Source organism: Nannobrachium achirus (genome assembly GCF_963921795.1).
Source record: "Nannobrachium achirus genome assembly, chromosome: 20".
Taxonomy (NCBI): Eukaryota; Metazoa; Chordata; class Actinopteri; order Myctophiformes; family Myctophidae; genus Nannobrachium; species Nannobrachium achirus.
Window position 1 is genome coordinate 38,695,148 of NC_137827.1, and position 18,716 is coordinate 38,713,863.

Here is an 18,716-nt window from a genome sequence, read left to right on the forward strand (position 1 = left end):
AAGGGCCACTGTAATTTAAATTCCCGGGCTGATTTTAGTTATCATTCTGCCCTTGGTAGTCTGTGTTAAGGACGTTTCAGTGTTAAGCTCAACGTTAGGCATTTTGGCCTAAACATGGAGACTTGGAGAACCCTAAGTATGGAGATATATGGAGAGGATCCCTCATGTCACAGGGACTGTCGTCATAGATGGCATGTCACATGAGACTAGTGTCATAGACAGCATGCGTTGCCGGGCAGACATCATAAACCGTACAATGGCAATAACCGTATAAGGAGTGGTTGATGGAGAACGCTTCATGCCACGTCACACGTAGAAACCTTGTGTATATAAACCTAGCGTGTCAGTTGGGCTGGTCAGATTCCAGAGACTCTCCTCCAGTTGACCACAGGAAGAATCACTAAGCTAAGCATAGCATTCTCGATTGACCTAGTAGAGCAATATACCCAGAAGTTTAGATCGGGCTAAGCATTGAAGAGTCCTAACAGACATCCGTCAGAGGTTCTGCCGGTGAGAAACAAGCCTGCGTCAGAGCCAGGCTACGTCTGTACGATAAACTGATATTTTGACTATAACATCCAAGATGGCCGACCCCATGGAGTTGTACTGCTGGGGAGGTGACTGGGGTTTCGATGTAGACTCTCTCATCGTACTGGCGTACTGCAAGTTTGCTGGTGCTCCTGTTGAAATCCACGAGATCACCAACCCTTGGACAAGCCCCACAGGTGTTTTACCTGCACTGAAGACCGCGGACGAAGGCATTGTTTCAAAAGCCAGTAATGTCATTACCCACCTCAAGAAACAGAACTATAATGCTGACTGCCTCCTCTCAACCAAGGAGGGTGCGGACAGCCAGGCATTTATCTCTCTTCTGGAGGAGAAGCTGCTCCCTGCGTTGGTCTACTCCAAATGGGTGGACGCCAGAAACTATGCGGACGTGACACAGCACTGGTATAGAGAGAACTTTTTGTTCCCCCTCAGCATCTTCCTGGCGGACCGCATGCGTAACCAGCAGCTGGAGAAGCTGAAGCTGGTCAGAGGAGATCCCATGCTGGAGTCCGGAGGACAAGTGGAAGAAGATGCTCTGGAGTGTATGACATTGCTCTCTCAGCGCCTCGGCCGCCACAAGTTCTTCTTCGGTGATTCCCCATCCACGCTGGACGCCTACGTGTATGGCCACCTCGGGCCTCTGTTGAAGATCAGGATGCCCAACGGGAAGCTCCAGCAACACCTCGACTCCTTGGAAAACCTGAATCAGTTCTGCACCAACATCCAAGACTTGCCCTCAACGGGCCAAAAGCCCCCGGCTCAGGCAGGCACCGCCAGCGACTCGGACGATGAGCCCCACAAGAGACGCAACCAGATATTATCTGTGCTGTTCGCCACAGCTGCCATGCTGGGTTATGTCTACTTGATGGGCTGGAGGCCGCCTGGCAAGAGCAGCTAGTGGCTAATGGGGATGCATACAACCCTGATTGGCCAACCCTTGAAGCTGTTTGAGGAAATAGAATCTCAATGGATCGGTGCCAGACCGTACTACAACACCACTACCGCCAGGGGGTGTTGTTGTGATCGGTCTGGTTTATTAACCAGGCAAGCAGAGGGACACTATATTTTCACACTCACTCCAGAGGGCCACAATGCATATACAGTCAAAAATAACCGATCTGGGGCGCTCGTGGCCTACTGGTCTAGGCGCATACCATATAGGCATTGATGCCTGGCGGCGTCGCCGGTTCGATTCCTGATCTGGACGACCTTTGCCGCATGTCTCTCCCCTGTTTCCTGTCAGTCTACTGTACTATCCAATAAAGGCATAAAAGCCCAAAAACAAATCTTTAAAAAAAATAAAAAATAAAAAAAAATAACCGATCTACATGCTCAAAACATGTCGCAGTGTGATGCGTTTTGAGCTTGTAGATCTGCTATTTTTTAATTGGAATCCTGAAAAGTAACATTTTATTTAATTTCAAATGCAATTACAGTATGTTCTTATGTTAACTTTATGAACTTAAATACAAATACATTGGACATAAAACGTCTAGTAGTCATTAAGCTACTATACTATAGACTGAAGTAATTAAAGCAGGTCATGTTTGCATGTTTGGAATCAATATCTCAGTATTCAGATTATGAACCTGCGGGCCGCATTAAGTGAAGGCCCATGTATTCTCTATGGCCTCTTTGGTCTTGTCAACGTTGAGAGCCGATAGTTCTCCTGACAGCATTGTGTCAGGTTCCCCACCTTTCTCCTGTATGGGCTGTCTCGTCATCAGCGTTAAGCATCAGGCCTATCACAGTGGTGTTGCCCGCAAACGTGTCCAGTTGGTTGGAAATGTGCATGGCCACACAGTCATACTGTAGGTGTACAGGAAGTGGGCTTGGAATTCATCCCTGGGGAACTGTGCTGAAGGTGTGGTTATTAGTGTGGTTGCCCCGACTTTATTCCATCCATCCATTCATCTTCCCCCCCGTAAAATAACCCTTTTTTTGCCACGATACTCCTCCCACAGTTTTGGTGGCACGCACTTGGGCCATGTCAAATTGAGTCGGCTTCATCGGGAATTGATTCCTTGCATTTTTTAAATATATAGGTTGCATAGTTTAATTTATATAAATGTATTTGTGAATACATTTTCTCCATTGACTTTAATTAAAAATGTAAATGTTCCCAAATATGGAGATGACTGGCATCATAGATGTCTGACATCATCATACAGTAGACCACATGAGACTGACACAGTATGCCCATGGGTATTCCCAGATATGGGCTTAATATTGATGACATCAGGGATCTCCATATATGGGCATGAAAGGGACAAGGGTGGAATGGTTAGCACCGCTCAATTAGGGACACGGACTGGCAGAGAGACTACAGAGAGATTTGCAAGTGTGACCCACGTCATGGCAACCACACTTGCAATTTCCAATTGCAACTTCTAGTTATTCCCATCCTCACCACCTGATGTCATTCTGAAAGGAACCAGCTGCACAGGCTGTGCTCCTGAGAGATTGGTGTCTAGTCCAGGGGTCTTCAACGTTTTCAGGCCAAGGGCCCCTTAGCTGAGAGAGAGATGAAGCACTGACCCCCACAACCTGTTCATAGATTCCATATAGATTTATCTTTTGACAGCACAATCATCAGTATATTTTGGATTCATGTCAATTTGTGTTTTCAGATATTTAACTACTTGAAACGTCAATACTTATAAAACTTGACCTTTCACTCTCTGTACTTAGTCTGCTCTTTTTCTCCTCTACACCAAAGCTCTTTGCCAAAAAGAGCCAATCTACAAGTTCACAACGCCTCGCGCTGCGAGGCGTTGTGAGTTTGTAGATCGGCTATACCCTAACCCTAACCCTGGTCTAGTCTGAGGGGGATTATTGTGTTGAACGCAAAGAACACAAAGGAAAGTGTTCAGGCGCGTCATGGCTGCGCACGGCTTGTGCATATACAGCGTATGTCTATGGTGGATTCTATGGCCATTGGGCGCCCTCTAGTGGAGATTCTGGGCACTGAAAGGGTTAATAGCCTACATATAAAAAGGTCAAACTTTATTTTTGAAAATAGCAGATCGGAGAATCAAAAACATGATCAAGCCGGCACTCAGTGCCATATAGAGGATGAAGAGTACGCTCTTCATCCTCTATATACGCTATTACCTCAGCAATTCATGATCACCTCCTCTTTGTAACAAAACTTTCCGAGGTGGAGTGAGACCGATAACACCGATTGGCTGTCGTGTGAATGTTTGTGTAGTTCATAGAATCTTTGTGAAAGTGATCCGAACTACATAGTTTATGCCTGTTGTTGTCTTTATAGTCGGGATGTGAACTCTGCTGATTGGCAATTTAATCAAAATGTAATTAATTAACACGGTTTGGCCCTCCAAATTCCTCCGATATGTAACTGCACAATCTGGCATCAAGCAGTCTGTGATTCAGTTGTTGGTGAACAGCAGAATCCTTTGCTTATCCGATGTTTTGTTTTACTTTTTTGTTTTTAACAACGGGAATTCTGAATGGTCTTCCCGTGCACATTAAATTAATGGATTCTATAATCAGTTTAATTAAGATTCACAACGTTGCTCTGGTGAGCAGGGAGCTATTTACAACAGTAAATGTATTCTAAATACAGGCCATCTATTCACTGCAGTAATTAGATTCTGGAAACCAAACAACTTTCAGAAACGTTCAATAGCTCACACTCTTTTAAATATTTATTTCTCAAACTCGTTGCTGTGTTTTAAACAAATGTTTCACACTCACCGGCGACGAGTACTCATTATGCAAACACTGTAGTATCTTTGTTAGTTATCTTTACCTTAATTGACTGGGGTTCCGCAGTGCTCTATCTTCGGCCGCCCTACTTTTTCCTCCGAAAATGATCAATGTTTTCAGTGAATGTTCACCTATTTTGGTGAACATTTGGGTCGCTGCCTGAAAAGGTTGAGAACCACTGATCTAGCTAAGGTTGAACACGGTGCTCCTTATAAGCGCAGTACTTGAGTAAATCCACCACTCAGTTGAAATACAGTATGTTGTGTTGTTTCACAAAGAGTTTAGTTCTAAATCTTTCTTGTGACACAGACTATGACAAAACTCAGTTTGGATTGAAATGAAATCCCACACTTTAATTGAATGAACTCTCCTTGACTTCAGCTCGCAGAATGAAAACATTTCAGTGTATTTTGCCCTTAGTCCTTTTCGTTTGTGAGAATAATATTGAACCTTCTGCTGATTGAGTGATGCAGTATAACGCTTCAAGACTGCGCCATGTGTTAGTATAAATAAGAGCAATTTTGGGGTGCGCTTCTCAAATAATTCTCGACTGTTAGACTGGAAACGAGCATTAGTCTCACACTGAGGCCTCAGAAATCCCCTCATTTATTTCAATGTATTACTCCTCTGGAGGTTTTCGGGGGCAAAACAGTTCAGATTTGATTTTGCAAATCTGCAATCTGCCGTTCTTCTTCAAGATGGATGTGAGCAGTTATATTGCTTAGCTGAAGCTGAACCTAAGCCAAAATGCTGTTAGAATGGCATTGTTCTGCCACTGTCTTGCATATGAGATGCACTTTTTATGTGACATGCACAGGGACGTGCTGGCCATTGGGAAAAGCGGGACAACCGAACGGCCGGTTCATTCCCGGCCTGTCCAGGCCGGCCATTAGGAAAAAATGCAAAATAAAATGTTGGCCTTCGTTCCATTTTGGGGGGTGGGCGGCCAACAAAGTAAATCGTCACTGTCGAGCAGAAACCTTGTATCTCCAAGTTTCAAATGTATACATTTTTTCGCAAAGCAAAGCCCTGCTTCATCATACACAAAAGTAGTGAAAACAGCAGATCTACTGTGTGCTTGTAGATCGGCTGTTTTCACTAGTTTTAATCATTTTTAAAATGATAAATACAAAACAAACGGTTTTGGACATACAAGGTTTCCACCCAAAAAACGACGAAATATAACTCATGTACAGTAATTGGCCCACTGGCTTGTCACTTGTCATGATCTGAAATGGCAAATCTTTGAGTAGCAGCAGCGCTATAGAGAGAGATCTCTCTCTATAGCGCGCAATGAGGGCCTCTACAACTCTTTTTCCCGGGCTGAATCAGGGGCCCAGCATGTCCCTGGGTCACATGCATGTAATACTGCTCCCCCGGTGCTGTATGAATAGCATCCACTTCTCCTAATAGTTAGGATGGGTAAATGCGGAGCACACATGTGTAAGTGAACAGTGACAAATGCATCAATAACATCATGACCATGATGATTGTTTGAGTCTCCACCAACCCACCCCACCCCCCATATTGCTTCCCCCTTGCAGGCCAAAAATCTGCCAATTAGTTCATTTGGAATACTATTTTTTAAACCATTTCAACCTAAAGTGGTTAAACATGCCCTTTCACAGGTCTTAAGAGTCTGTTGCCTCTGTGGATATGTTTTTTTAAGAACCACCTAAACAGATTAGTTTAAAGAAGCAGCGTGCAGAAAGTCCTTGATTTTATCCTACACGTGTGTAATATGTGTCTACAGTCTTCTTGTAAGAGATGAATTGTACTGTTTTGTTGCGTGTTAACTTGATTTAACATTTATGAATGCTTTGTGCTGTGTTTTTCTCTCTATGTTATACAAACAGGGCTTCCACGGTCATGACATTCCTGGATATATTTAGAAATGAGAAAAACAGTTTTCCAGGCCTGGAAAAGGTTTGGAATTAATCAAATGTTTTGAAAAATGTTTGGTTCGTTAGCCAAATCGTTTTTTTTTTTTGGCTATTGGGTTTGTTGATAAAACATGTCCTAAAACATGTCTAGCATTACGTGAAATATGTAACTTAGTAACATGTAGTGCTGCGCTGCACGAGCTGCGTGATAGCAGTCTAATACCTAAAGGACCAAATATATACAGAATAAAATGCTTTGGAAAAGTTTAGAAAATCCTTGGTAAAGAAAGTGTGGAAACCCTGCACAAAGCACTCTGAGAGTCCTTTCTGTGAGAAGTGCTATATACATAAAATGTACAGTACTTACTTACATTTTGAGACACCCTGATGTATAGACTATAGAGCGCCGGTTTCTCTGCAGCCTGGGCTCCAGGGGGGGTCCTTGGGGAGAGGGCTCCAGGGGGTCCCCAGCTAAATGACTGATCGTTAGGGAACCAACAACCACAACATCTTCTAAGTGTATCACCTCGTGTCTGCAGTCAGCGCTGATCGTTCACGCTAAGCGCTTTGTTCTGGGTGGAGCAGCCCCGCTGCCGCCCCTGTGCCCTCTCATCTCCTGCTCTGTGAGCGTTGGGTTGTGTTGTCAGCGCCAATAGCTTTTTTGTTTGCGCAGCGTGTCAGACCGACGGTTCCGACTGCTGACGGAAATCAAACAAACAGGTGGTCCAGACACGGATGAGTGCCTCGGAATAACAAGCACTGTGGACCCCCAGAAAAGAAAAAAAAACGAAAATGATTGCCAAAGAGGTTATGCTTCAAGTCACGTCGTACCGACGCCAAATTAGGGCTCACGACAGTGAGCGGTGTCATGACACACAAACAAAAATGTGACTTTAACGAGGCCAATTTAAGTAAACGCACGCGCCACGCAGTGTGACGTAGTGCAGCGCACAGGATGAAGAAATGGACGATTTTTGGGCTGTTAAATCATTCTGGCTCTGCAACCTTCCACGGCCACAAAGGACTGACTGGCACATATTTATTCATGACCCCCCAAATGTCACCAATTGTGGTATGATATGATATCGCAACATTAGTTTTGCCGAATTATGCAAAGTGCACATCGGTTGGCAAAAAAAAAAAAAAACCCTAAAGATTGCTTCTCAGCAGAGCGGAGGGAACTTCAGGACACGGTTGTTTACACAGGTGTACAAGCAGTGTGGCCGATCATCATTAGCTCTAAGGTTGGCATATTATGCAAAAACGAAGCAACGTATAAACAATGAGCCACTGACAGCAGACAAAAGATGACATCAACTGTTGAAACTGACAGCCACTACTCAAATGTATTTGCATTTTAAAAAGCTACCCCCTCAATGCTGACTATCTAGAGATGTTTTGTGCAAACAGACAATACGATCTCTTTATATAATGAAATGGAGGAAGGAAAAAAAGCTAGAAGCAATCACAAGTCCTTCATAAAAGCTGTCGGAGCCCCTCTAATAATCTGTGGTAAAAAGAACGAAAGAAAAAAGAAAGGAGAAGAATGTCATGTTATGAGGGATCAAAAGATAACGGAACAGCACTATTCTAATTGTTAATGAAGTGAGCATTTTATTCGAATTTTCGGTGGCTAGTGAACATGACATACTGTCAAATACACCGACAGTAAAATCCTCTATGTTTAGAACTCTACACACGATTGCATCACATTGCATGTATTTTAAATCAGTGTCACAATGCTCCAAAACGGACGGTCCATAACTTGTATTGTCGTGAAGCGGCCCAACTCTCAAAGGGGCCCTGAAAAGCTTGCCGTGGCCGTGGGCAAATCAGTTGTTTGCCCATAATAGGACTCGGAAGAGAATACTGCATTTGGATGGTTTGTTTTTCTTCCTCCTCTCACGCATTTAGCAGGGGTGGTATTATCTGAGGGAATGCAACCCTCCCCAACGGTTTGGCCTGATTTGTTATGCTATGTCAACAACAGCCTCAGTTTATTGAATCTGGATCCGCACACAGAGCTACAAAAAAAAAGTGTTTACTAGCTCGTTGAGATCACACGGAATACAGCTATCACTTTGGATTGGTAATATTTATTTTTCTGCTTTTAAGGCTCAACTTTCTTTTCCTCGGCGAGGCAACGATCAACAACAAAATTCCATTATGTGACCAGAGTTGATTATGTAAAGTCGCAGATAGCAAAATGAGAAATGTTCTCCAGCAAAGTTCATTAGCTGCAGCAAAGCAAACTGTAGGCTACTACAGTAAATGTGCTCCAAATTCATGGCTATTGAAGATTTCTCCCAGCAACAGAAGTGAAAAATGTTCTTCTTTTTTTTGTGAACTGCAAGGAATGCTTCATAAGGGATGATACTGTATCATTTTCTATAAGTACTATGATCCCTGTTTATAAATTGGTCTGTTGCCAATATACAGTCGTATGCCGATATCATGGGCATATCATCACTGTCGGGCAGAAAGCTTGTATCTCCAAGTTTCAAATTTGTATGTTTTTTCGTAAAGTAAAGCCCTGCTTCATCATACAAGCACCCAACAGCCAGTTGTGAGTCAGGCACCAAAATGGCTTGTAGCGCCCTGCTGATGACATCAGTGATCTCCATATTATGGGCATACAATTAAGGGACAAGGAATGACAGATACAGAGATTATACTCAGCTGTACAGGATGCCTCACAACGCGTCACACTGCTACACATTGTGAGCTTGTAGATGGCCTATTTTCAGAGTTGACACCTGCACACAACCAAGCATAAAATGACTTCTCTTAGTTCTACTGGATCTCTTCTCCACTATTCCTGGCCCAACATTTTAGTCTAGCTTTTATTTGTTGACAAAATTGTCAATATGTTTAGTCTTAGTTTTATAGCTTATAGTTCTTATTTCGTTTTTATTTAGTTTCCGTCAGTGACAAAAGGTAGTCGACGGCCATTTTTCATCATCATCCTGCAAGCCAAATGACGTCATGATGACGTTATGATAACGTCCTCTGGTGACTCCGGTGACGTTCAGAACTAGGCCAGATCACAGCCCATATGGGGATGATCTTGACGTCATTACCAGGACATCATATGGACTATAGGATTATTGTTATTGTTTGTAATATAGTTGAAATATGAGCATGTAAGGTTATATTCTGGGACATATCTGACTAGTTATGATATTTATCTGGCCCCTCTCTGATTAATCCAGGACGTCCGTTTTCGTGGGCAGGAATTATGTTGGTTGAAATCAGGTGATATTCTAGGCCAGATCATGGTTTGACTTGATCTGAAAAGTTAGGGAACCACTCATCTAGAGTTACATTACATCCTTTGTGTATCTGTGTCTACCCCCGAGTTACTGTAGGGCAGAATCATCAACCCATTCTACAGTAAAGCCGAGTTTGTTGTTGGGAAAACGCAGGTGGTAGCATAAACTACAGAGCCATCGTGTCTTCAATGCACGGGCATATCAAAGAGCATCATGCATAAGTTGTGTTATTCCCATGGGAATAGTCTTTCTCAGCCCGTCCTTGTGATGCAATAACTTAAGGACGCAGAACAGAGGGATCTTTTTCTCACAGAAGGCTTAAGGGTGGATCCCTAGCTCTTCAAAACAGCAAGTATATGCATCCACCATACAGCAATATCCAAAGGCAAGAAAAGACATTGAAGCAACATCTAAATGGAATCTTGTCTTGACTTTGTAGTTTGCTGTCAAAACATCTGTACCGTGCCGATAATTGTGACCATGCAGGTACAGTATTTCTTCAGCTCAGCGTGAGATGGAAACGGTTGACGTTTTTTTCCCCTCCTTTCTCTCTCTCTCTTTTGGACCCGCGGGCCTTTCTAGGCTTATTGTCTCGAAGTGACTTTGCATCAAATGGCTCAAATTACTTTGTGCAAGAAAAGTGTGTGTGTGCGCAGGCAACATGGCGTGTAAACTTTTTGGAATCCGTCCTACAGCCCTTTGCCAAAATTGCATGGCATCTCTTATGTTTATGGAGCTTGCAAACGAGGAAGGGGAGAGCAAATGAGGCTTAGCTGGAAGACCTCCAGATTCACAATAGTGTTTGACTTTCCTCAAGGGATCAGGTACATCTTAGCAGAGGATAATAGGATTGAGCAACCTTGCTCGAAAAATGGAATGTGTGAGTACAGACACAGATTAACTTTATTCTGACGACAATAATGAAGAGGTTGCTTTATTGGCTTATTATTTCAAACTGTTAGCTGTTTAGCTGTCTCTCTTTTTGGTCCTTGGTGGGTCTAAAGTACTTGCAGCTGGCCTGGGTTTGAAATCCGATTTAAGGCCCTTTGCTGCACGTCATTCCCTAACTTTCATTCCTGTCTCTCTATTCACTGTCACTATCAAAATAATACAAGTAAAAATGACTTCTGCAGTTCTGCCTTACTGATTCCCAGAGTGGCAGGGTTATCCACTAATATCCAGGCCCTGACCGGGGAAATCTCACTCTTTCGACGAGTCATTCTTTCGACTATGAGCGCTGGCAGATAAGCTACTCACCTGCGTCACGGTTACTGAGTTTAGGGGCAGGGTTTGGGTTAGGTTTAGGCATAGAGGTTAACATTCACCCACGTCGGCAGGTTAGCTTTTCATCAGGTTAACATTCACCCGTTGTACAAAATTCCCCATAGCCTTAATTAATTTAGTGCAGGCATGCTTCAGACAGCCTCAGAGGACCCAGGCTTCTGTTTGGGCACTGCTAAAGAGGACCCCAAAAATGTTTACATGCATGAGTGCAGCTACACACAAACATATATATGCACCTAAGAATGCGTTCTTGACAAAGTGAGTTGTTTTGTCTATACAGTGCAATAATGTTTCATGTTAACAGTTCATTGTGTCAGAATGTATCTGTTGAAAAAGTTCGTTTTTGTAACTGTATCTGCTAGCTAAACTTCAGTGGCTAAGCTACAGGACCTATAACCTGTGTGTGAGTGCATGATACTGTAAGTCAATGTTAACACATGTGTTCATGGATCATTTCAGTAAGATTAGCATCTTACTGAAATCCTTGTGTGCTATATTATTAAGTGATACAACTATTGTTCATTGTTTCCATCTCCATATCCTTATGTTATTATTCTGTATTTTCAGATACCATTCATCACTGTCTATGTTTGTGTCTGCCAACTACATCCTTTACATAAAAACACATAAAATGCCATCAAGTGTCATAATTGACTACTGCTCTTTGACTTGTGCCCTGTGGGCATAACCTCAACTCCATAATATACAGTCCTCACTTCCAAGCTATAATGTTAGTAGGCCTACATACTTTACTTTATACAATGTATTTCCTATAGGCCTACCTACGGTGTGTGTTTAACAGGCACTGTTCCATTTGTAGCACTGTGGTTCTAAAACATTCTGAGAGAGTACAAATGGAACCAAATGGTCCTTTGGGTTCCATTTGTACACTTTCAGAGTTACTGTACACGCATTTTGGATCCCCCTCAATACAATGAGGGTATCTCCTGATCTGGACCCAGGAGAGACCCTTTTGTGTAGGAGCAGAGTGTTTCCAGTGATCCAAGATGCAATGGAACAGAACACAACCATTAGCACCATTGGTAATTAAGACCTCTGAACGAAGTAAGGGTTTGGCTGGGGGAGATATATTGGGCTTTTTGGTCATCAGCAAGACTGGAGGCTGTGTGCACCAGCATAAAGTTAATGTAGAGTCGTGTAGCTAATTTCCTTCCTTCACAGGTGTTAGCAATGCTACTAATTAATGTTCTGTTCCATTCAGGTCAAACAGAGTCAGCAGGGGGCTGCTACTGTGCATGTTGGCTCACTGGAGAGGCTCCAGCTACACTAATTGGAACAGTTTGTACCATAGGTAACACCTGTTAAAGGAAGTAACATTACACAACTATTTCTGTCAATATGGATAAAAGGCCTATTAGTGTTTTTACTGTGACAGGTTTAGCAGGGCTGATAGGATGCAAGCGTTTATTTATACAACCACATGAGGCACACGTTTGTAATGCCATTTTGGTGACATACAGTAGGTGCCTCAATGGACTGGGTTTTTGAGATGGGAGCGTTTCGCTGTTTCTATGTGTCATCTTTTCGACACCCAAAACTAAGCCTAAACTAACCATCCCGACGCTCCGTTGTCGAAATGATGGTCGTTCGAAAGAGCGAGATTTTACCTAGTGAGATTAGCCATGCATGGACACAGAACAGGTACAACCTTCACAGACTGACACAATAAGTCCATATACGGGCACATCAGGGATCTTGGGGGTCCACCCATAATTCCGACGGGCCGTTGGTCCGACCAGGTTAACATTCACCAGGTTAGCATTGACCAGCGTCGGCAGGTTAGCATTTCACCAGGTTAACATTCACCAGCGTCGGCAGGTTAGTAAAAAATAACCTACATTTTTACTTGAATACAGTACTTGAGTTAAGTACTTAGTTGAGAGAAGGTTGCGTACCAGCGAGTGCCTAGCAGTCATCGTGTCCTCAGCCAACTCCTTCCCCACTCACTCAGGAAATTCCAGCGGGACTATGGTTTTGTTCACCGGGGCATGTCACTCCTTGACAGTTATGTTAATTCCGTTTATTAAAAGTGGTCGAGTGGAGTGATGATAATGCTCTTGAGATTAACAAAAAAATAAATGAAAAAATAGAGTGAAGAGATTTGATTTGGTTCACCAACATACCGGTACTCTCATAAAGCTTCTAGTGTTATTCATAATCATCAGAGGAAAAACAAGTCATTTTCATATTTGTGTAACGATAGACCATCTGGTATCCTTGAAAGACCACACTGAATGTCTATCCAAATAAACAAAACAAATAATTAATTTTCTTACCGCCTCAGGTCTTTTGGATCAAGTAGACGTATTCTTATTTGTATTCCTCCTGTGTGATACTGTAGTTTGTCTACTCTGTTTTTATCTTACTTGGGGAAAATGGAGGCAGAGATGTAATCCACAATTCGAGTATTATCCCAACTTACAAACATGGAACTCGATCAGTAAACATGTACATCGTATTGTTGTTGTTTTGAGTGTTACGCTACGTACGGTGTAGGTCTAACACTCAGAACAATTGACACTGACACCGTCACTTCCCCCGGAAGGGTTCTGAAGTCCCACCCCACAGTCACTCTCATTGGCTGGCAACACCCAGAGTGCAATTAGGAGATGGGACAATAAGCGATATTATCATTTATCGTGATTAAAAATACTCACAGTAATCGTATCCTGGAGATTTAATTTATCGTGAAATCGTCCTCCATCATGCACTGGGATCAATTCACCTTTTATTTGCCGAGCTGCATATCCAGTACCATTTAAACCCTCTATTGGTAAAACATACTTATTAGTATACGTAGTATACATTATTTTTTTCACTCTCCTCTACCAAATCTCTTTGCCAAAAAATAGCCGATCTACGAGCTCACAACGCGTCGCGTTGTGAGCTTGTTGATCTGCTATTTTTTGGCAAATGCTCCCACCAGGATAATGGATGTTGGGGATGTTTTGATTATCGCGATATTGTAAATCACGATTTCTTTGGTCACAATAATCATGATATGAAATTGTCATATCGATGAAATTGTCATATCGTCCCATCCCTAAGTGCATAACACCAGCAATATGCATGCACCAATACCCACAAGTTAGGAGGGAAGCAAACCGTGGATGTATTGTAAACAAATAAGTACCAGCGAGTGAGCCTATGTCGAGTCAATGACGATCACCGTAAACACTGACACAAACAGTGTGGTGTGAGTGAGAAACCTGCAGCCGGGGACAAATCTTAAAGCGCTGTGATATATCTGTATCTATAACCTGTGCACGTGTTTGGTAGTGGCATGCATGTGAACCAGGAGCAATGCTGTGGTGCAGACTTGTATTCTTTTGAACTGTCACTCTGATGTGTCGAACTGGATGTGCGCAACCGCACTGTTCTGAACCAATGCATGATCACCAAATCAGATCACCATAATGGAGGAAATGTAGCCTCAACCATTTTATTTTGTATTCTTGAATGAAGGAAAAGCAGGATTCGTTTCTAAAATAAAATCCTATGTAGGCTATATCGTTGCTGTCGGGCAGAAGCCTCCTATTTCCATATTTTAACTTGTTTGTGATTGCGACCGTAGGTCGCATTTACTACCAAAACCTCCACAGGCTGTCTGTCCGTCAGTCAGTCAGTCAGTCCGTCACACTTTTGCCCTGCTCATATCTCCACAACCGTTGCCCCCATCCATGCCAAATTTTGCACACACACTCCTTGACTGCCAAACTACAACCTCCAAGGACCCCCGGAGCCCCAGGGACCCCCAGGTCCCTGGGGGACCCCCAGATGTAAAAAATGACCAAATGTGCTCACACGTCACACGTCACACTTTTTCCCTGCTTATATCTCCGCACCCGTTGACCCGATCCATGCCAGATTTTACACACACACTCCTTGCCTGCCAAACTACAACCTCCAAGGACCCCCGGAGCCCCAGGGACCCCCAGGTCCCTGGGGGACCCCCAGATGTAAAAAATGACCAAATGTGCAAAAATGACCAAATGACCACCCCAACGGGGCTGCTCACGGGGAATTCCCGGGGACCACCGACTCCTGGTGCTCCAGAACGGATGCAAAAGTGGTGGCGCCCCCAGTGGAGGACCCCCTGCCACTGCAGCGCACATAAAATGCCGTAACTCGGGCTAGGAGCGTCCGGGAGAGCCGGGGCCGGTACCTATTCGTCCGCCAAGGCAACGCGGAGACCCCACCCCTCATTTCTCACATGGCCCTATTCTAGCGCCACCTTCAGGCCGATTTTTAAAACACATTTTTGGACACTGCTCCTACAGTTTTTGCCATAAAATCACGAATATCACTACACAGCATGTCTACACTCATGGATCAGGAAGATTTTGGAAAAACTAATTTTTTCCCTATTTGTGGAGATAAGCCACCTACGGTCGCTTATCTCCCGATTAGGGAGTCTTACTGGTTTTCTTTTTGTGTTCATTTAACGCCCTACTTGATCATACCACTGTGTCTCACAAAAACATAAAAAGTAGCAGATATACAAGCTGTTGGAATCCTGAAAAGTAACAGTTTTGGACTTATGAGGTTTCCACAGAGACGATCCATATCTTTGTACTACTTCCACCACTGTAACTCCACCAGCCCCCCCCATCATTATGAGCATCCTGTGGCTTCAGTGGCTTTCTGCCCCCTCCCCCCCATGAGGTTGTTACTCAAAGGCACATGTTTGACCCACTTACAGCGGCGTTCTTTGATGCCATGTGACACCCGGGGAGCATCAATGAATACCACGGTACAAAGTACAATCACAAAGTGATACCCTCGCATGACAGCTGTATTAGATCTGTAGCTAGTGAGCACACACCTCTCGCAAGCCAACCCCGGCGTAAACAAGAGACTATATTGTGCCGTCGAGTCCCTCTTGGATGCTTCCTTCAAAAGAAAGAGACGTTCCCGACATCTCTTTTCTCTGCCTCCTGTTTTCTTTTACTGCCCCTCATCAACGTTACTTTTATTAACTGAGCCCATTAAAAATGGATCCCCCCCTCACCCTTTCAAGTACCGAGTCTTTTGTAGCCTACACCGCACGCGCACACAGACACACACACACACACACACACACACACACACACACACACACACACATACACACACTCCAATACATATCCGTTTCTGATGACTTTACTTGTTGAGCTCAATGGTTTTCAAAGTGAAACAGGGTTTCATTATCAAAGTTGGAAAATATGACATATTCTTCTCTCTTTTTTGCCTTTTTTTTTTTCTTTCTTACTTTGAAATGTCATTTCCTGCTGTTATTGAAAGCTTCTGTTTGATGCCTTTATTGTACCAACCTCTATTTCTCAGATCATGTTTCCTGTGTAGAATCAATCCATATTTCAACTTTAGGTGTATATATTTGTCAGCCTTAAATTAAGGGTGTCGCAACAAAAGCAGTGGAAATTCGTTTTTTTTTTTTATTATTATTGTTTTTAGATTGCCTATTTTTGGAAACATTTTTGTAAAGTGAAAGTGGTTTACGTGTGTCTGTGTTTTTTGTTATTAATTAATTGATTATTCATTAATTAATCTACAAGCTCTACAATGCTTTGTGATGCAACACATTGTGAGCTTGTAGATCTGCTATTTTCAAAGAATTTCTATACATTTGAAAACTTGTGAAATGGGACATTTTGCATAATGAGTAGCCTATGTTCTACTTTTAGGTAATTTAAGTACATTTTGATACCAATACTTTTCTACTTTTACTCAAGTCAATCTTGAATTCCGGACTTTTACTTGTAACCGAGTATGTCTACCTTGCAGTATTGATGCTTTTACTTTTAAAAAAGTACTTTTTCCACCACTGAATGTTTCCACCCAAACCAACATAACCGTGTTTTCCTCTCTTGTCTCTTCCATCAGGTCAGTTCCTGTGGGTGAACGGCTCGGCGTTTGGGGGCCCCTGGGTGCTGAGTCCCTGGCTGTGGGGGGCCCAGGGCCCCTGCAGCTTGGACATGGCGGTCTTCCTCCACCCCAGGCAGAATGGACGCTACACGGTGTGGCTCATAGAGAGGGACAAACCCCCGCTGGCTCTGCTCTCCACTGACACCCTGCCACGCATCACGGGGTAAAGCTCTCGTTTTTTATATATATATATATATACACGTGTTAATGGCCTGTCTGGCACAATTGGCACAGAATTAGCCCACTGTGAATTCCATTCACAGAAACTGCTTAAACTTTAATTGGAAATCAAATGGCAAGTGGAACTCGCCATTCCACTTGAGTGTAACCATAAATGACTTCCACAAAAAACTAAAATCCTCCTCCGCTCCAAATAAAATTCTTCCTCTTGGGAAGAGTCTTGGCCATGTTAAATTGAAAGGAAATTGAAAATGTCATTAGGTTCCCACACCTTATATAGCTACAGTACCGGCATGCTGATGATTCTGAATTTTGCAAGCAGGTTGGGACCTGCATACTGTTTTTCCCCTTTTTCACAGAAATAAAAAAGGCATCAGCCCAAAGACAAGGTGTGGTAACCTTACACATGGGACCAAAACTGATTACAACGTGTTAGGTCTCTACCAAGAGGCATGCCCTATTAATAATGGCAATGTAGCAAGCACATCATTGTGTTTCAGCACCATAGACAGCGCCTTTATTAGATCCAGACAAAGGCAGAACAGTCCATCTGTAATGGGCCTGTTTTCCATCAAATAAAATTCAGGCGGCTACATTAAATGCTGTCATATACAATTTATTTCCAGTTCTCTAAAATAACATGTGTGATATTTGAAATTAATTGATGAAGGAAAAGGCACAGACATTTCCCCTAAAATAAAATAAAAACTCATTACACAAAATGCACGCCACACAACGATGGGGCTCAACATCTATTAATTTTGTCTTTGACATAATGTAAATCTAAGTGTGGATATCGAGCGTTAGACATTCACATTCAGTTGATGAAAGCTCAATTAATAAAAAAGAAACAAATTGCTCTGGCTTCTCGCTCAGAAGATGTTCTTTCTTGCTTTTCGAGCGGAGAATAATAAAATCATTGAATTACAGTTTCCCTTAACAAGTCACTTTCTAAAGACGTGCGAGTACGATGACTCGGTTTGTTTTGTTCCCGTGGTCAATTCCGTTTGGTTTTGGATCAACGAGTTCAGGAAATGAAGGCTGCAAGGCGTGTTTTGGTCACGGCCAAAGTTAGACATTCATTTTTAATGAAGCCTTTCAAATGGACAATTCCCTCTGCAAAGTCATCTTGCAATGCTTGAGTGGCCTTCTTTGTTTGCATAGGGTGATTTGTGAAGAATGGATTTTGTTATTGGATAGTGTTAAAAAAAATCCAAAACACTGATGACATCTTATTTTATTGACAATTACAGTGACAAGCATTCTTTTTTTCTGACATTTTGTTGACCACCGGGTCCCGGAGGTTCAGCAGCCTGGCTGCCTTAGGCGCTGCCACACTCTGTGACACGTCTGTCCCCCCCTACACACACACACACACACACACACGTCACACACACACACACACACACACACACACACACACACACACACACACACACACACACACACACACACACACACACACACACACACACACACACACACAAACACACACTTGTAGCTCAGAGCTTGTAGCTCTGTCCCCTTATAGAGGGTATGTGCATGCAAAAAGTGAATGGCAAATCGAGTGGCAAATTGAGTGGCAAAGTGAGTGACAAAGTGAGTTAAACGTTGTTTAATGCAATCAGATAGGACTTTTCTGTTTGGATGTATGGGCTGTCAAGGCCAGAAAGTACTTTTTTGTCACTTAGAAGGCGTTCCCGCATAACTTCCGGGTATGATAATGTCACGCTCATACCCTCTATAGGCTAGTGCACAAGATGTTTGGCTTTAGAGTCTCTTGCAGGGGCGCTGGAAGTGGGGTGCTGAGGGAGCTGCAGCTCCCCTGGTGGTGGGGAGGAGATTTTTCTTTTCTTTTTTTTGATATAGG

The 18,716-nt window shown here is 43.1% G+C and overlaps 2 protein-coding genes across 2 annotated transcripts in view; both read left to right on the forward strand.

The window, feature by feature from the left end:
* alk (ALK receptor tyrosine kinase) overlaps positions 1–18,716 on the forward strand; it is a gene marked incomplete at both ends in the record, with an annotated part of 854,498 nt that overhangs the window by 480,224 nt on the left and 355,558 nt on the right. The window contains one exon of the mRNA XM_080751036.1: positions 16,625–16,829. Within this exon, the coding sequence (XP_080607162.1) occupies positions 16,625–16,829 (205 nt within the window). The remainder of the gene's footprint in view (positions 1–16,624; positions 16,830–18,716) is intronic.
* Positions 584–1,447, forward strand: LOC308305453 (metaxin-1-like; the record flags this gene model as incomplete). The annotated part of the gene is made up of 1 exon (XM_080750250.1): positions 584–1,447. The coding sequence occupies one exon, from the start codon at positions 584–586 to the stop codon at positions 1,445–1,447; it is 864 nt and encodes a 287-aa protein (XP_080606376.1).